At 42.3% G+C, this 22,177-nt stretch overlaps 1 protein-coding gene and 1 long non-coding RNA gene across 2 annotated transcripts; one reads left to right on the top strand and one right to left on the bottom strand.

The window, feature by feature from the left end:
* Nucleotides 1-270: 270 nt before the first annotated feature.
* On the bottom strand, nucleotides 271-5,326 carry Aard (alanine and arginine rich domain containing protein). Its single transcript, XM_052747408.1, has 2 exons — nucleotides 4,862-5,326; nucleotides 271-1,184 (listed from the first exon to the last, which is right to left on the bottom strand). Exons 1-2 carry the CDS (start codon nucleotides 5,201-5,203, stop codon nucleotides 1,029-1,031), a joined length of 498 nt encoding a protein of 165 aa, XP_052603368.1. The 5' UTR covers nucleotides 5,204-5,326; the 3' UTR covers nucleotides 271-1,028.
* Nucleotides 5,327-5,434: 108 nt separating this feature from the next.
* LOC128116221 (uncharacterized) lies at nucleotides 5,435-7,053 on the top strand. The gene is made up of 3 exons (XR_008220410.1): nucleotides 5,435-5,547; nucleotides 6,192-6,398; nucleotides 6,858-7,053. It is a non-coding gene; the product is annotated as an uncharacterized LOC128116221 (long non-coding RNA).
* The last annotated feature ends 15,124 nt before the right edge of the window (nucleotides 7,054-22,177 follow it).

The following is a 22,177-nucleotide window of genomic DNA, read 5'->3' as shown; positions in this document are numbered from 1 at the left end:
ACCAAGAGAGGTGACACATCTAGATCTCGGATCTTAAGAGCTCCGGTCTCAGCCCTGCCTTGTAGGTGTGACAGTTACCGAAGCCTCAATGGAGGTAGTACTTCCAGGTCAAAGCTGGAACAGCTACCCACTACACCAATCCTAGCATTTATTTTTAAGAAAAAGGCTACTGCCTTTCTGTCCTCTTTTGTCTTAAGAACTAATTTTAATTTTAACTACAATTACACACATTGGCATAATTTCATAGATAATAACAACTAGAAACACCAATTAGGTCTGCAACTATTTTTTATTAATTTTACTTTTGCATTGAGAAGCACTTTTGGGGTACAATGAGATGTTTTAATTCAACGAGAAGAACCATTTTAACTCCTAAGTTAATTGAATCAAAGAACTATGTTAGTTAGGAATGTAGGGGTGTACATCATGAAACTCAAACTTGAATCAACTGAGGCAAGAGATTTTAGGAGAATAATTATGCATTTCGTCCATGACTACATCCAGCAAGAAACCGAGAAACCCTTAATGCCGGCCACATGGAGCGCATGGCTGGAATCCAGGCACTAGCAATTCTCCGTTTCACAAGTCAGAAGAGTACTGGATTGACTACTAGATGGACCAAAAATAAATAAAGTAAGAGCAAGCACAGATTCTGCAAGTCCGCACCAAACTACAGAAAGGAAGGTAATAAGGTAATGTGCAAGGTGGTAAGCTGGCGGTAAGGCAGTCTTTAATGGTTTGGGCTTTCAACTTCCCCCTTTTTCTCTCCTCTCATCCTTCTTCCCTTCCTCCTACTAAAACCAGTCAATCCAACGGATGAATATTTTTTAAACTTCAAGAAATGCCTCTCTCCCCTTTCTTAGATTCTTTTTCCCCCCACTTCCTCCTTACACCTAAGATTTGCTGGACAGAATGTCCCTCAGAGCACACATACAGCATGGCTAGTGTTAATGTTGGAATGATTTCAGAGTCGCTTGTGTTATGGTGAGGTTCAGGACTGCTTCAGAAATGCGGCCTTGGACTTTCCACTATGCGTTTCCACACTCGGGATTCATCGCATCATCTTCCGGGCTCTGGGATTTGGATGCACGCTCCAGGTCCTGCTGCTTCTTCAGCTGCTGCATTTTCGTGTTTAAATCCAGTAAAGTTCGGGCCAGCTGATGGTTCTGGAAACGCAATTCCAGCTAAAAGAAAAAAAAAAAGGAGGGGGGGGAGGATTTTATTAGTTTGAGATATAGATCAAATGAAACTGCTCTCTGACTGGACATGAGAAATAAGCAGTAGGTAGGAAAGGAAAATAAGACAAAAAGAAAGATACATTTCTCATCGTACTCTCCCTTTCTGACTGTTGGCTCTGGTTATTAAAGTAGCTTTTTCTACAACAAGGTAAAATCCAGACAAATAACTAGCTTTTGAAATGGCCTTGAAATGAAAACAAAAATAGCTGATGTACAGAGCTGTCCGTGTGACAAATACCTATGCACCGAAGGCTGTTTTCAAGCAATGGCGTGTGATCACAGTGAAATCATTTATCTTTATGAGCTTTCTGAGCCACAGGATAACTGCCCGGGGCCACCTGAGCGCTCAGGATCTGGGCCCATTTACTTGATTACTTGTCATTTCAAGTTTTCAGGATTTTAAATGGCCTCCCTGCTGAGTAAAACCATATAACGACACCTCGGAGGCACATGTATAGTTATGTGTCCTTATATAATCTCACACTTTTCACTCTAGAACAAAGCCTGCTATATAGCAAGGCTGATTCATAACCTCCTCCAATGGGAGTTTATGAGGCCCTTGTGTGTTCAAATAAAATTTTAAAAATTACATCTCCAAGGACAGGTTACTGAGAAGGCAGGCCACCAACAAAGTGTGGTCCAGCCATGTTTTAACCTAAAGCTAAAGAGCAACTATTTGCATATTCCATCAACTGAAGTCATGCTTAATGCAGTCTGTAAAATAATGTTTTCTGTTTACCACCCTCTATGAATTCATCCACAGTAGCCCTCAGGATAAGCCAGGGCACTGTAATAGTAAACTGCAAACACCGCATTGGCGAGTCCTCCTCAATCTGCAAAATAAAATATTAGGCAGGCCTATCTTTTTCTTTTCCTCTGATGCTTATTTTTTTTATTCTTTTGCACTTGGAACTCTTGCGTCTCTGGAAGCAAGAACTAGAAATGTTAGAGGAGACAGCCATCCAAGGCACCCAGCAAACAAACAGAAACAAATCATACAGCCATCGCCATAAAAAGTCCCCATAATCTACCCCAAGACTGTCCTCTGACGTGTTCCTCGGGCTCTAGAGTCCTGCCCTGCTTTTCCAGCTTCATTTCCTAGCACTGTCTCCATGCCAGCTCCTATCACAGGTGATCAGACATCTTGCAGGCCTCTAAGGAAATGCTGTGCTGAGACGCACCTCCATTCGACCCCTCTGTTCTAAGAGGCACTTTGCCAGTCCTCTTTCCATAGAATGCAAATAAATATTAATACTTTCAGAAAAGCCTCCTGCCAGGCATCGTTGCCTCTTAGACATGCTTCCATCGAATTCTATTGACATGTCTCTGATAACATACAGACAACACCAGACTGATGTTGATGAAGGTGGAATTCGACTACTCCTTAATGACGGCATTATCAGTTAGTGCACTGCGTAGGTATCCATAACAGGGTCTGGGTATCCTTGTTAAAAGGTGTAGTGAATGAAGGGATGAATCAGTGAGGTGATGGATGCCTGCCCTCCATCGTGCCAAGTATCAAGGGTGAAAAATGACTGATAATGATTCACCCATCTAAGTAAAGCATGTGTAATTCACACTTATTTGGGAAATTCAAACACTCGTGGTTTTTACACTTCTTTCATCATGGATCCCTTTGAGAGCCTTATGAAAGCTCCAAACCTTCTCTGAGGGATGAAAAAAAAAAAAGATTATATACATAGAAAACTTTAGGTTTAACTCCAGAAATCCAGTCAAAGGACGTAGAAATTAATGCCATCGTTAGTAAGCTAAACAGAACATAATATATGTAACATGACTGATTGTTCATCATTGTCCCTTACATAAACTCCAGTGTAATTCATGATGTCTGTGCATTCCATACATGGGAACTCTAATTCCCATAGAGATCTTGCTAATGACCCAGATCAAAACTGCTTCTAGTGGTGATGATCCTGAGCTAAGTATCCACTCTGCTGCTTCTTTTTTAGATCAGCACATGGACTAGGGAGTTCCTGAAGATGGGGACCAGGGCCTACACTCCAGGAAAATAGCAACTGGCTATGTGTAAAATTCTCTGTTTCCTGTCCAGAAATTCTAAATTCCTTTTATTTTTTTTTCCATTTCTTTACTTGTGCATGCTTCTGTTTGCATGTGTGAGTGCATGCATGCTTGTGCCACAGTGTTCTTGTGTGCGGGTCAAGGAGTGGGTTTTCTCCTGCCACCTCGTGGGAACTGGGGATTGAACTCGGGTCTTCAGGCCTGTCCTCAGGAGCCTCTAAAGCGCCATCTTGTTGACTCAATTCTCAAGTCTCAAGTCTTGATATGTTCTTGTTTGTCCTTTTAGGCACAATCAGTTTCCAAGATCTATAATAATTATAATAACAACAACAGTCAATAAAGTGCATATGGCCTAGGCATGTCATATAGTATCATCTCATATAATTACAGTCATCTCATGAGATTACCTCTACATTACAGATGAATAAACAAACTCAAGTCTGCTAATTCACATTCTCAAAGCTGTAGGACCAGCAAGTATTAGCAGAGCCTGTAATTCCTTACCTTCTTCCCACCCATAACACATTTCTTGCCTAAACCTCCTATTGATGAAGCAACTTGTTGGAATGCTAAGGTTAAAGGTGCCTTAGAGCTTGTCCCATGACCTCACTATGAGTCATCAACAGGTGGGGGAAGGGGGTGACATGTCTCAAAGTAGCAGCATAGAGTGTTCGGCCAGGCCCAGGCACTCCAGTGTGGTATCCTGGCCCACAGCCTCAACCCCCTGGTGTGCAGGGAGGTAGTTTCACTAGGCAACAAAGCGGCTTCCTCATCCCCATTGGGCTTCTTAGACTCTAGATGAGAACCAGGTGCTCCACGTAATACCGCTAGATCAAACATAATGCATTCCTTATCAAATTCAGATTGCTAATACGGTTAAATTGGATTTACTATCTTGTTGCCCTTCTTAAAACCAGAAATGAAATCGATCACCCGCCGAGGTTTCTTAACTGCGTTGTGCAGGAGTGGTTCGTTGTCGCATTCAATGCAGAGAACTTTACAAGTCTCCATTATGCAACATCCATAGGCGTCGCCATTTTAAAGTCTGAGTTCTTTATACTTCTGTCCTTTTCAAATTGCCTAATTTAATTTTTTCATTAAAAAAAGTCATCTAAAGTATCTACACACACTCCTTCCTGTTAAACGCCCAGTCGTTTTCTGAATTCTTAGCAAGGGATAAAACAAAAATAATAGGCATGACTTAGAGAGTTTCTTTCTGATGGACTCATTTTATCCATCTAGGTTGTCGGTTTCATTGAAACGTCTGTCTCCTCACCCTAAACATATTCAGACTAAGAGTTTGCTATGGGGAAGCTTCTAGACTAGAGGATAGAAAACTACAGAAACGGACTGGGGAGGGGCCCCTCTCCGGAGTCTGGGCCAGTCCCTGAACTACATAGGCCAAGCCCTGCTCCATAGAGTTATGACCCAAGGAGGCCTCAACACCGAGTCTCGAGGAAATCAGGCGCCCAGGAGAGATCTCCCACCCCAGCAGCAATCCCGTGGGCGCCCCCGCCCGGGGGTCCTCCTATGGGGTACCCTCGGTTCGGGAGTGCGAGCCCCGCCGCGCAGCCCGCGCTCACCAGCTCCGCGCGCAGCCGGGCCAGCGCGCACTCCATGCGCGCCCGGGTCCGCTCCTCCCGCGCGACCGCCGCGGCCGCCGCCACCGCCGCCACCGCCTCCCGCGCGCGCCTCGCTCGCCCGCGTGCCGCCGCCCGCTGGAAGGCGCGCTCCAGCTGTCGCCGGAGGTGATCCAGCACCGGGCTGGACGCCCGGACCTGCTCCTGCGCCTCGATGCGCCAGGTGCCGCAAGGGATGCGGCGCATCGGATGAAAGGCTGGGGACCACAGGGCAGCCCTGCCCGAGACCCCGTGGAGTCCCCGGGACATCCGCTGTCTGAAGTGGCTGTAGTCACCCAAGCCCATCGCGGTCCTTTCTGCGGCGCTCTGACTGGGGATTTGGTTGCAAGTTGGAGCTTTTTAAAGGCGGTCGGGGCGGGGCGGGGGCAATTAACGGAACAGGCAGGACCCTGGCTGTGGACGCTGTTACTGTCCGGCCACTCAGAGCGCTGCTTTGCTCCTTGTCCATCTCTTGTCTTCTCTGCCTCATAGCAACAAGGGAAGGAAGTCTTGTGACTAGAGGTTCCGACTGGATCATTTTGTGTTTCGTTTTGTTTTGTTTTTCCAGCTCCTTAGAACTCAGGCTTTGAGAATGGATGGAGACTGGAACATTCAACCCATGCAGGTGTAAGCCGAGGAACAAGCTGAAGGTTTGCAGGGAAACGAAGGATGTTTGACACAAAGTCTTCCCAGTTGCCTTATTTCTTAGTACTGTGCGCTTTTCAAATAGTTTCTGGCTTTTTAAACTTTGAACACTGCGCCAGGTGTGATAGGAAGTCTAGATGCCCCTCTGATCCCCTATCCCCAAGAACTGCCTACAGCCCAGGGGGAGAAGTTCGGCCCAGTCTGCAAGTTAGAATAGACTTTCTAATTATCTTTCTACGATCCCCGTGGTCCGGAGTTCTGAAACTCGGTGCTCCGCTCTGTTCTTGGCGACTTCTTTCCCTGTCCACGTTTATGAAAGGGTTAAAATGAAAGGTCAAAACTCTCCCTTGCCGATGGTGGTGGTGGTGGTGCATGGTGCAAGCCTTTAATCCCAGCATTCGGGAGGCAGAGCCAGGTGGATCTCTGTGAGTTCGAGGCCAGCCTGGTCTACAGAGTGAGATCCAGGACAGGCACCAAAACTACACAGAGAAACCCTGTCTCCAAAAACCAAAAAAAAAAAAAAAAAAAAAAAAAAAAAACCCTTCCCTTACTCCAAAGTGTACAATTATATAATTCCCAGTCCAATGTAATCGTGAACTGATTACATTTTTACTGCCTCTTTTGGAGCTAATTGAGAGTTTCTTTACAGGAATGAACAGTCGAAACTTCGGTGATCAGAGACAAACGTTACAAGAAGAAACAACAGTAGCAGACAGCCATTGCACAGTACTCTCCCCAGGGAGTTAAGGATTCCTCTATGAAAGATTTGTCCACGTGTGGAGGCCCACAGAGGTTTCCTAGTGAGATCTGAGCTTGCTTTACCCAGCAGGGCTGCATTAGAGGATGGCTTGACCAGGTGTGTGGTTACCAGGTGATTGAAAAGGGTCTGCACTTTGCTGTGCTGGGGGAGGTCTTTTGCTCCACCTCTTGACATTCCTATAAAAAGCCCTTTAGAAGAAACAGAAGGGGTCAATGGATGCTGATCCAGGCCCTCCTGAGTCTATCCTGTGTTTCTGCCTGTCTTTTATCCCCTCTATCTTTCTATTTAAATATTTCTCATCCCTCTCTCCTCAAGAGTAGCCTGGGGAAAAATAGTTTTCATTGCCTGAAGTGTTGATGGTAGGTATAAAAGATAACAAGAGCTCATTTGTAATCTATTATATGCCTTATATTATACTATAGTATATATTATTATATAATATATAATATATTATTATAGTGCTTACTATATGCCAGGCAATTCACGTATTAACCAATGTAATCTTTGCATTGCCCTGTGAAATGGATACTAATAACTTCCATATTTTTCAAACAGGAAAAGTGAGGCAAAAAGTTCATATGCAATCCCACCAAAGAGTCAGTCACAAACCCAAATGGTCTGCTGGGGATTCATACCGACGAAGTCTGGCTTGTGAGTCTGGCTTGTGCACTCAAATCACTGATATATACTTTCCTCCCAAAGAGAGAGAGAATTGCACTGAGCAAGTCCTCAGACTCTCTGAGCTCATTAAATCCAGCTATGCTGAAATGGCCTCAGTCTTTTTCACTGGATAAGGAATTCGGGTTTCCCAACCCCTGCTGATAATCGCCAAGGTCAATACCTGATAGTTGGCAACTTAAGTATTATAGTCTCAAAAGTTCAGCTAGACGGTTTGGGGGCAGCACAGAGGGGGAAGTAATGAAAGAGATACCTTGATGGGGAGGGACATTTTTGGGGTTAGGGAGAAACCTGGTGCCAGGGAAACTCCCAGGAATCCACAAGGATGAGGAGAGGGTGCCTGAACTGGCCTTCTCCTGTAATCAGATCAGTGACTACCCTAATTGTCATCAGAGACCCTTCATCCAGTAACTGATGGAGGTGGATGCAGAGATCCACAGCCGAGCACTGGGCCCAGCCCCTAGAGTCCTATCCCTGAGAGGGAGGACAGATTGTACAAGCAAAGGGAGTCAAGGTCATGACCAGGGGACCCACAGAGACAACTGATCTGAGCTCATGGGAGAGCCTGCATGGGACCAACCTAGGCCCTCTGCATGTGTGTGACAGTTGTGTACCTTGGTCTGTTTGTGGGGCTCCTATCAGTGGGGTCAGGACCTGACCCTGGTGCATGAGCTGGCTTTTGGGAACTTGTTCCCCACACTGTATTGCCTCTCCCAGGCTTGATGCAAGGCTAGGAGCTTGGTCCTGCCTCAACTTGATGTGCCATGCTTTGTTTACTCCCATGGGAGGCCTTACCCTTTCTGAACAGAGATGGAGGAGGAGTGGATGGGGGGAGGGGGCAGGTAAGATAGGAGGTGGGGGGGGGAACAGGAGGAGAGAAGGGAGGGGAAACTGTAAAATGTAAAATACATGAAAAAAATTAATATAAAAAAATTAAGCTATGTCTGAGAAAGACACTGGACATAGAGCTCTGGCTTCCACGTGCATGTGTGCCCATAGAACAGAGAGAGAGAGAAAGAGAGAGAGAGAGAGAGAGAGAGAGAGAGAGAGAGAGAGAGAGAGAAGGAGAGAAAGAGAGAGGGAGGGAGGGAGAGAGAGGGAGCGAGCAAGCATGGCCAGACATCCACAGAGTCTACCACTTACCAACAGTAAATGATAAGGTTAATGTTTTGTGGTCAGGGTTCTTTTTTTTTTTTTTTTTTTTTTTTTTTGGTAATTTGTTGATGGAATTTGAAAACCAACCCTAGACACTGAACAATATAAATGTTTAAAATGAGTGTTCTGACTTTTGACTGGAATTTCCAGAACATTTACTTCAACAAGAATTTCAGTTAAGTTCAATTTAATTCAACAGAGTGATTGGTACATGTTCAGTATTAAGCCCTGTACCATGTGAGAGAAATACAAAAATGAATAAGATATGGTTTGGCCTCCAGAACCCGAGAACCTGGGGAAACAAACTCATTCATTTAACAATGTGTATTTAATGTCTTATTAAGCATCAGATATTATATATGATGTTCAGGCTACAATAGTAAACTAGAGACACAAGACATTATTTTTAAAATAAGCATATATTATCACATATTAATTATTTCATATATTTTTCAACTGACATGTGACTTTGACTTTTAAGACAGTTTTTTTTCTTTTACACTGGAAAGGTAAATTGAAAGTTAGTGAATGAAGTGTAAGTATAACACACACAGACATTGCAATTAAAAAAACATTGGTTAAACTGGGTGGTGGTAGCACATGCCTTTAATCCCAGCACTCCAGAGGCAAAGGCAGGCAAATCTCTGAGTTTGAGGCTAGCCTGGTCTACAGAGTGAGTTCCAGGACAGCCAGGACTACATAAAGAAATCCTGTCACACACACACACAAAAAAAAAAACTAAAGAAGAAAAAGAAAAATATTGCTTATCTGATGGGGTATAATAAATTAACCCCAAATTCAGTGGCTTAAAAACACTAACTGGCCCAGTGTGGTGGCACATGTCTTTAATCTCAGCACCCAGCAGACAGAAGCAGGGGGATCTCCGAGCTTGAGGTTAGCCTACCTAGAGAGTTCTAGGATAGTTGGGGCTACCTAGTGAAAGCCTGTCTCAAAAAACAAACAAAAAGAAAAGAAAGGGGGAGGGAGGGAAAGAGGGAGAGAGGGAGGGAGGGAGGGAAGGAGGGAAGGGAAGGGAAGGGAAGGGAAGAGAAGGTATGGGAAGGGAAGGGAAGAAGGAAGGGAGGGAGGGAGGGAGGGAGGGAGGGAGGGAGGGAGGAAGGAAGGAAGGAAGGAAAGGAGGAAAGAAGGAAAGGAGGAAAGAAGGAAAAGAAAAAATAAAGACACAATAGCAGGGCTGGGGAGATGGTTTCTCGGTTAGAGCACTTGTCAAATAAGCAAGAGGATCAGAGTTTGGATCACCGGAACCCATACAGATGCCAAGAAGGTATGGCAACCCACCTGTAATCCCACTCTTGGAAGGCAGAGACAGTGGGTCCCCAGAGCAAGCCAGCTAAGGAAACTAGCTGTATAAGAAAACTTTGAGTTTGCTTTAAAAACTCTGCCTCAAGATATAAGGTGGAAGAGCAATCAAGCAAGACTCCTAACATCCAACTCAGAATACACACACACACACACACACACACACACACACACACACACACACAGGGTGTAGGGGGAGGGGCAATATTTATTATTATTCTTCAGTTTCTAGGTGAGTATGGAGATGGCTTGGAGGTAGTCCGTGGCCTTCATGACACTGTAGTCATACATCAGCCAGCTGTGCTGTCCCCTGAAAAGGAATGTCAATGTATGAGGTAGGCAGATAAGGAGAAAAGAACTCACCAGACCAGCCTGGCATTGAAACAAACATGGAGTGTCCAGAATGCTTCCAAAATGATGGGTTGAGTCTTCTTGAAAAAAACAGGGGGTCATCTCACAAACCAAGAAGCAACTCCTGTCCCTGTACTGTGTTTCTTCAATGCACTCATTCAGAGTGGGTCACACAACTCATTGATGGGTCAGGTCACATCGTCAGTTCCAAGCGCAACACGCTGACTGCTTGTTATGCCTGGAACGATACAGTCAGCAGGCAAGGGAATGGCAAATTGGGATTTGATCTCACGGCTCTATGGCTCCAAGGGTCATGTTATTGCCCCTCTGTCACACTTGCCGAAATAGCACCGATTCTGAATTGCTGTCACCTGGACAGATTTTTCATTGCCATCAAATTTCTGCCCTTAAGACATTTCTCTGTGTCCTTTTGGACATTAGGAGGAGTTTGCATCACACATCATGCTTCCGACGTACACAGTCCAGGAGCCAAACCAAAGCTGAGAATCCTTTACACTCCATCTCTGAATCCCTCTAAGGGTATGGGTTGGTTACTAAAATCACCATTTATCTCTGTGACGAATGATGAAGAAAATAATGAGCAAAGTTTACGTCTACATCCTTCAAATAGCACACCTACCTACAGGAGGATGTTTCTGCCTGACCACCTTTCCCTGGGAAATCTTCACCCTAGTTCCTTTACATGTCCTCTAGCAGTGCTCGATGCCTCCCGTCCAAAGTCACCTCTTTAGCCACCCTCTATGACAATTAGTCTTCCAAACAGTAAGCTCTGATTGTTCCCTCTGCAAACAGAATGTCCTTGAGCACTCCTTGCAAAAAAAAAAAAAAGAAACAAATATTTCTCGGGACTTCGGAGAAAAGAGAATGTTCCTTGTAAGCCTTAAAATAAATATTTGTAATATTTTCACGAACAGCTTCATCATTTGGCCCATTCAAGACTCTGTGGCGAGCATGGCCCTTTCATTTTCTGGTTAACTAACAGCTAACAGACATTCCCCTCCGCCTGTGGAATGCCAAAAGCCATTCACTGCCTTCTTCACTTAATTTGCCTGGATTGTGGGAGCAAAGGCTTCCCAGCCCTACCCCTTGCTGACCATGAGACTTTGCATAAACACTCTGGCTTACTTTGTTTGCAAGTAAGATAAGAGACTAAGCATCTCCTCTTTACCCAGTTGTTGGGTAGATAAACTGAAGCCCAGGGCAAGATCCAAACAGCGTTCAAAACATCCATGGGTATGCTTTAAAAAACAAAGTAAAATAAACTTGATGTTTTCCTTAGATTGAAATAAACTACACAAAACTGATTTCTTTCACTAAAAAATGATATTTTCACAATTATTTCTAAATAAACCATAAAACCACTATTTTTTTTTATAGGTTTTTGCTTATAAATAAAGACAAGGCGATAGATATAATCTTGGGAAAAGCACAGAAGGAAATAGACAAGCCAGTTATCTCGGTGAATGGTCTCCGATCCTGTCTAAGGCATGAAGCAGAAGTGTCTGACATTTACCAGGCTGAAAGGCTTACAGAAGAAAGGAAGGCTCACCAAAAGAATGCAAACCGCCGCCACCACATACGGAGCAGGAATGTCCGGCTTTTCCATCTCGGCTTTAACTGTAACTTGTTCCTTTAAGGCCATCAACAAAATGACCAAACCTGTACCGGTACTCTAACGCGCTCCCCAGCCTCAACCAGGCAGCCCCTGTAGCTGTCCATTACAGTTGGGTTTGTTGCTGTTTTCTCTTGTTGGTGCAGGACCCCGAGCCCACTAGTAAATGTTCTACCACGGGGCTTTATTCTCTGTCCTTGGCTTTTAGAGACAGAGTTTCACTGTGTAGCCCAGGCTGGTCTTGAGTTCATTCTGCAGCCCAGGCTAAACTAAAACTCGAATTCTCCAGCTCTACCTCCCCTGGTGCTGCCATTTCAGATTTTCAATAACACACTTAAAACTCCTACTAGTCAAAAGTGGACATCCATGCAACATTTTGTGTATTTTCTATACATTCCTCTCTTCCATACCTTTTCAAAACCTTGGTAACTCAATGTCCACCACAGAGATAATACATGTTGTGTCTGAAGTGAATCACACACCTTTAATCTCAGCACTTGGGAGGTATAGGCAGGTGGATTTCCGTGAGTTCGAGGCCAGCCTGATAGTGAGCTCCAGGACAGCCAGAGCTACATATTGAGACTCTGTCTTAAATAAATAAACAGATAAATAAGTAAAATGTCTAAAACAACTTCAGAGCTCCACTAGCAGAGATCATTCAGAGAAGTGTGACCTCATCAAGGCCATCCTCTGGAAGAACAGACAGGTATTCAAAACACGAGAGTTTAAACAATGACCATTTAAGTAAGCAGATTCCCGATGGTCATCCTAGAGGCCCATCAGCAGAGATATTCAGTGACTCGGCAGCCTATTACACCTATTTTTCTCCCATTATCAAATGTAAGAAGTTTGATTTTTTTGAGGGGGGGATTTTTTCTTTTAAGATTTATTTATGGGTATGACTGTTTTGCCTACATGTATGTATATGTACCACATTCATGCCTGGTGCCCACAGTGATCAGAACAGACCATCATATCCCCTGGAACTGGAGTTATGGATGATTATGAGCCACCACTCAGATGCTGGGAACTGAATCCAGGTCTTCTGCAAAAGCAACAAGTGTTCTCAAACACTGAGTAATCTCTGTAGCCCCCAAGAGAATTCCTTAGCTCTCCTGGGAATCCTCAATGGTTTCTGAGCGATCTATAGGATGCTCTGGCTTGTGTAAAATTTAATGTGTCCCTCATTAAATCCAGATCATGTTTTATGTCAAAATGTAAGCTAACCAAAGCCAAATTGCTTGAACTCTGATCTATCAAGGTGTTCCTGGAGTATGTTTTAAGACTCTTGCAACCATTTTTGTATCTCTCACCCTCAACTTTCAATACAAGAATGCACAGAACCTTCAGCAAGGTGCACACATTAGGAATAAACTGCATGTCAGACAGTTAGATCCACATGTCATTCTCCCTGTGTTCCTGCTTGATTTCCAACAGTGAAGCTCAGCTGAGAGCTTGTGAGGATTGGATCGGTCATCTTTGCACATAGGATCATAGTCTTCTTCTGATGTGTTACACTTGAGCTGTCCCCCATGACTGCGGGAATCAGAGATAAGCATTTCAGAGCTTTGAGGTACTGATCTGAAAACATATCTTCAACCTCTTGAATATCATGCCCCACCATTGGAACTTCTAGCACTTCTTTTCAGTGACTCACAGAGGTTAGCTGAGTTCCCAGGTCACCTTGCTGAGCCTTGTTGAATTTTTCCAGAGTTTCATTTTAATATCAAGCTTGACTGTCTAACCCATGGCTTCTTTAAACCAAAACTCATGCTGGACTTCTGAGTTTCCCGTCAGGCCATAGAGTGGATGTGGTATGCAATCAAGGCTGCAAGGAAGACAGTAGAAGTTTGTACATAGAGAGTCTTCCCAAAGGCCCTTCTAAAGATAAAATGGTTTATGGAGCTGGAAAGATGGCTCAAAGGTGAAGAGCACTGTCTGCTTTCCCAGAGGACCCTAGTTCAATTCCCAGCACCCACATGGTGACTCACAATCATCTGTAACCAGTTCCAGAGGATCTGATACCCTCACACAGGCATATCTGCAAGCAAAACACCAATGCACATAAAAAATAAAAAGGAATCATTAAAAAATTATTGTTATAAAAAGATAAGACAGTTTTACAAATAACGTTGGTGGCAATGTAATCAAAACTTGTCACTGCCGTACAGAGCGCTTGTGTGGTTCTTTATTACATCTGAACATAAAACAAGGTATTGTAGGAGTTTCACTAAATTTCAAAAGTATCCTGCCTGCCTGTCCACTGAGAATGTCACAATTCCCTCAGTTCCCATTCTTCACTGTTCTGAAATTACACTGTCAAATTCTAAAAGCAGCTATGGTGATTAATGAGAAAAATAACAAAAACAAAACAATTGCAAACATTTTTCTTTGGGTCACTAGCTCACAAAAAAAAAAAAACACAGAGACTTAATATTAATTACGAAGGCTTGGCCTATAGCTTAGGCTTGTTCCATTAGCTCTTATACCTTAACCCATTTCTATTCATCTATGCATTGTCATGTGACTCATGGCTTTTCTCACTCCTCCTCTTCATGTCTATTCCCTGTGTCTGGCTGGTGACTCCTCCTTTCTTCTCCCAGAGCTCTCTGTCCCCAGAAGTCTTGTCTATACTTCCAGCCAAGCTATTTGACATTCCACTCTTTATTAAACCAATCACAGTGACACATCTTCACACAATATAAAGGAATATTCCACAACATTCCCCCATTTTATCCAAATAAAAAAAGAAAGGTTTTAACTCTAACACATGTATACAATAAAAACAATTATCAGGTAAGAATTCCATTCATAATGTCCAGTCCATTTGTATTTGGCATATTTGGAGAAAATACTCTTTAACCATGGTCCAAAGTTTTGTACCTAATTCACTTTCTATCCTAACTTGTATTACAAACCCAAAACTATTTTTTTAGATCTCAAAACATTTTCTTAGATAAACAGTGAAAGCTTTTATATCTCTCAACCTTACACACTATACACCTCTTTTGTGAGTTTCTTTTCTGAATCTGGTAACAAGGAAAACTGTAACTATAATGATGTAGTCTTCAACTCCACAAGAGACCTAAGAAGGATATAATATTACCTGAGTAAACAGGAAATGCAGAGCAAACAACTTCCAAAACTGTAGAAATGACAGAAGCAGCTGGCTGCCTGGACACTCACCCAAGGTTCCTCTGTAATGTTGGGGTATCCATCTTCAGCCTACAGGTCTAGAATATCTGACAGACTTTTCTATGAAGCAGGAATTTTGAAGGACTATCCTGCCTTGTTTTGACCAAGTTTATCAGTCACCTTCTTTTGTGTCCTGCTTGTCCAATTCACACAGCATACTATCAGCAGTTGAGGCAAGGGCAGTTTCTTGCCCAGTGGCTAACTTTTTGCAACAAAGAAAGCAAACTACATATGGAGGTTCTTTGATGCCCATCATCTCCTCTGAGGTAGATTGGTGATGCCAGGAGCAGACATGTCTCACTGTCATGAAAAGCCCTAAGTTATTAAAACACTTTAAATGTCATATTCTGTGCATCTTTGAAGTATTTGAAGATCATCTAGCTATCTAAAATATATTTTTGTATGACCTTGAAAACATATCTAGCAAGACTAAGTTTGATTGTTATAGATGACTATCAGCCTGTATTTCTTTATTATCCTAAATAGCTTTCAAGGACTAAAACTTTACATTATATTTTTAAATGAGCTGCATGGGAAATATCTTAAACAAGAATAGAAACATACACAGTATAATAAAAAAATCTTAAATTTGTATCAATATCCAAAAATCCATACCAATGTAAAATATTTGAGACTAGTAGTTGTTCAAAAGTAGACTCAACCATCCACTCTTTTATTCCATCATTTCTATACTATATACCCCTTTTTTCCTTCAAAAAGAGATCCCTAAATCTAATCTTTGTTTAGCTTTTTTCCTGACCATTACCAATAACAACTTATAATCAACCTCCCCTAAATGATGACAAATATCCATAACCCACCAAACAACCAAAAACCATCTACCCTACCTCTTGGGAATGTGGGCATTATGTTCTCTAGACTGTTTCTTGCTGTCTGGGGATGCTGACATCTTTAGGGGACCCTGAGAAAATTGGGATAATGGTCAAATGCTGGGAGAGCTGACTGTATCATTTGTTGTCCAGTCTCTGTGTAATGGGAAAATGCAAGGCTTATCTGAAGTTCTGCTGGAGTAGTCTGTGAGGCTGGACCATCTCAGCCAGCAGCCTTGAAGTTGTTCTGAATGCAGAACTCTGAGGAAACTGCAACAGAGGCATTCTGCCAGGCTGGGTCATCTAGAACACCTGTTTTCATTGGTGTCTGGTACCCTTGCTCTGAAAAGACACAAACCTTTAAAGGTAACATACATATCTGTATTAACACGAGTATGGAATGTATGGTACACACAAGTCAATTAAAGATGATTTTTTTGCTCTATGTTTGAGCAGGTAAAAGACATCTGTCAACTTTAAAGTCTGTTTGGACTACATAACCAAGTTGGAACATAAATCTCTATCCATGCCATATGAAAGGATATCATGTAATGATAAGTCATGAGGACTCTGTAGTCAACAAGATTTATCAAGTCTCATCTCATCTCTGAGCTATTTCCATGCAGAGGGATCAGTTTACATGTCACCTATCCTGTGGTATTTCTTAGCTTTCTCCCCCATGTCTGTAGCCAGGATACTTAGGTTTCCCCTGGTCAAACCTGATTTCTATTAATCTGGATGTAATCCATAGCCTTTTGTTTCCTATGGAAACAAAAGCATAGCCTCTTCCCCACAGCAATACATTTTTTTTTACTTCCATTTTAAAGCTAAGGCATTCCTAAAGTATATAGGTTGGTTTAATTCAGCAGCCCTTTCCACAATCCAATGTCTCTTAGTAGCTGTTGTCTCTTTACTACCATTCAAAAAATTCAAAATTAACAAAGCACCATAAGGTCCAAACTCCCTGTGCTATAATATTTCCCATCTTTATATGGCTTATTTTTCTTACTTACCTCACTTCTCTCTTTAAAGACTTTATTATTTTTAAATTATGTATTTTTATGACTATATCCTTTTTCTTTTTTTCTTAAGTCTCCACACATTGTTAAACACACTGTAACCTGTTTAGAGGTTTTTTTTTCCCATCTTTACCTAATTTAATGCATCTCTGTAACCTTTTCTATGTGCATGAGCAAAACATTAAACCACTGTGAAGCTCAGCTCATGGTATGCTGGTGGCTCAATCCCACAGGCAGCAGCTGGGAGGTGCCTCATCTATACTAAGGCCCACATGAGAGACTGTGGGACTAGGAAGCTTTGTTTGGCTCCATTTTTATGTGCTTGAGCCCCCCCTTCTTTTTTAAGCTTTCTCAGGTCTTATGTGGAAATACATGCCCCATATTGGGTGCCATTTGTAAACATACTTTTCTTTAGGCCACCAGCTCACAAAAAAAAACCCCACAGAGACTTATTATTAATTATGAAAGCTCAGCCTATAGCTTAGGCTTGTCCCACTACATCTTAGAACTCAAATTAACCCATTTCTATTCATCTACATATTGCCACATGACTCACGGCTTTTACCTATCTCCCTATATGTCTGTTCCCTCTTCATCCAGTTAGTGACTCCTCCTTTCTTCTTCCCAGAGCTCTTTGTCCTCAGAAGTCTTGCCTATACCTTCTGCCTAGCTATTGGCCATTCAGATCTTTATTAATCCAATCACAGTGACACGTCTTTACACAGTATAAAGGAATATTCCACAACAAACAATTTTCCTCTGTTGTTCCTAATGGAACCAATACCTTCATCACAGGGACGGATTGTCCCAACTATATATTTAAGGCTGAGGAAGAGCAGACTATGTGGATAGTTTGAGGAATGGTTCTCCAAAAAATCTAGGGTTTTTTTTTTTGTTTTGTTTGTTTGTTTGTTTTTTTCAGACTTTGACTTTGGGGGGAAAAAAACAAAAACAAACAAAAAAACCTTTGAACACAACACAAGCCTGGCCATGACAATATTCCATATTCAGTCTCCTTACTTACTGTGAGACAGAAACATTCTAGGCAAGATTTCTGCATCCACTTCATAAGGCAGAAAGCCTGCATATCCCCAGCTCAGGTTATGAGAGGCATGAGCAATCTCACCACCGTAGGTGGCTGCTTGTCCTCTGCTGTGTCCACCCACAGTTGCTGATAATGGAAAAGAAGTGTGAGTGTCTCATCTGCCTGAGCATTCCTTCCCGGGAGCAGCCCTCAGATCTCTAGTGTCTGTGTCTCCTGTGTTTTAGGACAGAAGGTGTTAACTGTTGTGGCCTCAAAGAGCTTTCTGAAGCCCTCTTCAGTAGAATTTACCCAGCACTCCAGCAGTGCTCGAGAGTTACAGCGGCTAAAGAAGCCTGAGATCTAATCACCCTTATGTACACCCAGAAGAATCAGAATTTCAAATAAAGATGTTAAGAGACTCTGTTATTTTTCTTCTGTTCTGAGCATTGCTGTTTGTTTCATGTACATGTTCATTGACATGTTTGTCAATTTTTTTTTTCAGTTTCAGTGTTCTGGTTTTATCTTCATTTGGTTCTTTTGTTTTCTGTGCCTAGTGTGAATTGTTCATATATTAGTAAAACCACGTATTGCCAGGATCATTTTGTCTCTAAGAACTGTCCCATCAGGCTCTCCCAATGACTTTACAGGTATCTGCTTCAATTAGTTCAGAAATAAATTAACACAACCATTCTTTAGATTCTTGAAACCTTTGAAAAATGATCCTCAGATCACAGAGGTCTCAAAGTGGCTGGCACATAGTCAACAATGTTTGTTTGATCTTGTGGCTTATCTTCTAAATTGTTCTCCTACATGTTTCCATTCTTTCCGAGCATCTTGTAGGCCCTGTAGGAATCTGAAGGCCAGAAAAGACTGTACAAGTTAAGCATACAGAGTTAGCATCATTGCCCACCTTCCAGGCAGGACCAGCCCTCGTCTGTCCTGGCTGGGCTAGGCATATGGTTCCACAGTGCTGTGTGGGCCACAGGATTTACTATAATCACTGCTGATGAGTCTTTCTCTTCACTGGGGATGCCGCTATCTTCTCTCCACAACTCAGAGGAATTAAGTATTAAGTACTTTTTATACACAAGAAATAAGTGAATGCGGTTTGTACCATAAGGACAGGTTACTCAACACTGTGATGTTTGCAGCATCACAAAGCAGTGTGTCTAAAAGAAACACTGTTATCTCTCAGTTCTAGGATTCCAAGAGAAACTGAGTCAGGTCTGAACGACAGCAGTGATATGGGGAGGAAGTAGTGATTAGTCCAGTGAGTTAGACAACCATCATGAACTGCCAGTGACCATATGGAACCAATACGATTGTTTCCATTATGTCTCTAATTATATATGATGGGCTGTGTTGCTTTTCATAATGTTGTCTGTTTCTCTCAATGGAAAGATTGTGTTTATTCATTTGGTGGATTTCAGGGTAGGAGGTGGAGTTTGCCTATGGGAATACACTATGAGCAAAAGGGTGACATGTTATTTGCCAGCAAAAATAGTAAGTAAAAAAAGAAAAGAGATGCCATCAAACAGCCTCCATCTACTCTTCTCCAAGGCAGGCAGCTCTTGGACTCTAGAGTGAAAAGATCATAGACCAAAGAAGAAGCTGGTTTGTCATGGGTGTGTACTTTGAGTGGAAAATAATGAGTAGTAGATTTGCATTTCTAAACCTCTCATATCTGATTCTTCTTCTGAATCTATCCACTCTCCCTAATAGTGAAGTCTAGAAGTAAGCATTCAGAAGACTGAAAGTCCTGTGAAGTAAAAACTAAACTAAAAGTTATTGTGAAGACATGTGTAGAAGTAATTTGCCTCAGACAATGAAAATCTAGTTTGGGAAGATAAAAAAAAATTCTATTAACTGTCCAAACTCTTTTATCAGATTGAATTATTGGGTATAATAAAGTACAGATACCATGAAGGGTGAGAATATATTAAGTCTCTTATATATGGTGCTGGATAATGTTAGACTGCCAGTTTCCAGTCTAAGAAGATCATCACAGCATCGTCTCAGCACTAAATGTAGAGAGACTGTATCTTCTAATGCAGTTTTGATTATTTATCACATCTCTCTGCTCTTCATCATGAAGACATTTCAATTCCAGCCCTCTGAGATTTAGCTAAACCTGATGCCCTGAAAGTGTGGAGATTAAAAGAATTACAATGTTTTTCTGCAAGGCCTTTTATGCACTGTGATAGCCAAAAGTTTTGAGAAATAGGATAAATGTCAAATTTATCTAAACAACAACTTTGATATTCACTGTAATGAACAGATTTCTGCTTTAACATACTCAAATATTCAAGTGCCTATTTTCTTTGGAGACTTTAATTCTGAAATGTCTGCGTATTCTGCAAAAATATCTATCAGAGAATATCCTATCTGCCACCAATGAGCACATATTTGCATAACTGAACATAGCAGAACGCACAGTCCAAAGACACCCAAGCAGAGAAGGACATCAACAAACACAATCTATTTTCAACTGATGACACAGATTAAAATGTATCTATCAAAACAATCTGCCCTTTAAAACATTTGCTTGCTGAAATGGTTTTTATCTGTTTGTTACACATCTCTATTGATCTTATATATGGAGTGTATGTGCCTTGACATGTGAGTGAAGTTCAAAGACCTTGTGGAAGTTAGGTCTCTCCTTCCACCATCTGTATTTTGGAGATCAAACTCAAGTCATCGGGCTGGGTGGCAAGTACCTTTACCTACTGAGCCATCTTACTGGGCCTTGCATTAAATTTTAAAACATAGTAGCTGGCAGAACATTTTTAATATTTGTACTATGGCACCTTTAAAATGATCCTCAGTGACCGCTGCCTGGATGGGGTAGACCAGTAGACCATTTCCAAGAAAAGAAGCTTCGTTTTATTCCTTCTTGCTGTGTTCATTTGTTGGGAAGGAAACCTGTTGCCATGCCATGAGCTGTGGCATAAAGAGTCAAAGCCTTGTAGAAAGGACCAAAGGGAGATCCCAGGCAGCAGCCAAACAGGGACCAAAGCCCCCAGTCTAGCAGCCCATAAGCAATGAAATCCTGGCTCACCCAGGAAAGTGAGTAGCTCCTCCCCCCAAAGGTGACTTCAGCACCAAAAGGTGCTGCAGCACTTCCAATACTTGACTGCATCCTCAGGAGAGAGCTTGACGTGTAGGACCAGCTAGGCCGTGCTGAGATTTCTGAATATAGAAACTTTGAGAAAGTAACTGTTGATTCGTTTCAACTTCTAAGTTTGGGGAATCATGTGTTACACAGCTTGGCTAATGTGGTATATTTAAATATTGGAAATATCTCTCTTCTTTCATGCTAAGTCAATAAATATTCCTTGCAGTCCTAAAAAAATGCTACAAATGCTGATGGAATGCACACATATAAGGAGCTACTTCCTGCACTCAAAACTTTCACAATCTCCTGAGAGGAGAGGCTGTAGTGATAACTCGCAGCACGACTCCCAGTCCCGCTGAGTTTAGCAGTCCCATCTGAAGATGTTCGAGGCACCACCACTTTTGTGACTGACATGCACTGCTGGCCAGTCCTCCACAACCACTGTGGGTCGGCTGTTGGTCCATTAGTCTCTTGTTTGTCTTAATGCCATTTCCTTAAATGACCGTTTCCTCCTAGCCCACTGAGCAGCAAGCAGCTTAAAGCTACGAAATACCATTACCTTGTATATAACAACCTCAAAACACATTTGCATACTAGATGACCATCAACTCCTACTTAATTCAACTGAATGCAATCTTTGGTTCCTTCTATCCCCTCACCTTCATCTCTACCACTTACTTCACTTTAACTCTACTCACATGAGATACATCTGAGAATTTACCTTTGCCCAGGGGGTGTATTTGAAGGCCTGAATTATGAAAAATCTCCCTACTCTCATCTTTCTTTCTCTCTGTAATTCACCTCAATCCTTCAATTCAGAAGAAGGTGCAAAGTGTGTTTTGAAGTGTTCTCCTTCTTCTCTCTTTCTCCTTCCCTCTGTTATAACCTTATGATGTTTTTCATCTAGTTCTTTTCAGCACCTGACCTACTTAATCAGCCTACTTGTCCGTTGTTATTGTTTGAATAGAAAGTGTCCCCAAGGCCTCACGTGTCGAACGGTGTTGTATCAGAAGCTTGTAGAATCTGGGGAGGTGAGGCCTCACTGAAGAAAACAGATTGCTAGAACTGAGTCCTTGAGGTTATCTTGTTCTCAGTCCCTTCCTGTTTTGCTCTCTTCTCCCTGTTTGCCAGGAGATAAGGAAGCTTCCCAGTCACGAGCTCCTGTCACCACAGCATTCTGCCCAAGTGTATGGGGCCAAGTGGCTACGGGCTGAATCTTCTGAGGTGAATTAGTTCTTCCTCCCTTAGGTTGTTTATGTCAGGGATGTTGGTCACAGTGACGGAAAGCTAATACACCCATTGTCTTCAGCCCTATGGCTAAGCTGTCTTGGCACTGCCCTGGTCCATATTTCTCATAAGCATGTACTCTTAACCCTAGCTATCCCTGAATCTTGCTCAATAATCCTTAAACTCGTTATTCATTGGGCACTTCTAATCTCTCAAATAAGTTGATCTTGGCTTGACTCTAACCGGAACCTTCCCTCTCTCTTCATACTCCCATTCACATTCCACAGGAAGCCTCTTTAATTCAATTTCACTGACATGATGGCTAACA

Source organism: Peromyscus californicus, unplaced genomic scaffold (assembly GCF_007827085.1).
Source record: "Peromyscus californicus insignis strain IS unplaced genomic scaffold, ASM782708v3 Scaffold_20__1_contigs__length_68692818, whole genome shotgun sequence".
Lineage (NCBI taxonomy): Eukaryota > Metazoa > Chordata > Mammalia > Rodentia > Cricetidae > Peromyscus > Peromyscus californicus.
Note: the sequence above shows the minus strand (reverse complement) of the source record. Positions and strands in the feature narration are given on the sequence as shown.

Coding starts and splice junctions, on each gene's coding strand:
- Aard (XM_052747408.1), bottom strand. CDS start 5,203: ATGGGCTTGGGTGACTACAGCCACTTCAGACAGCGGATGTCCCGGGGA. Junction 1,185..4,861: donor CCCGGCTGCGCGCGGAGCTG/GTGAGCGCGGGC, acceptor TTTTTCTTTTAG/CTGGAATTGCGTTTCCAGAA.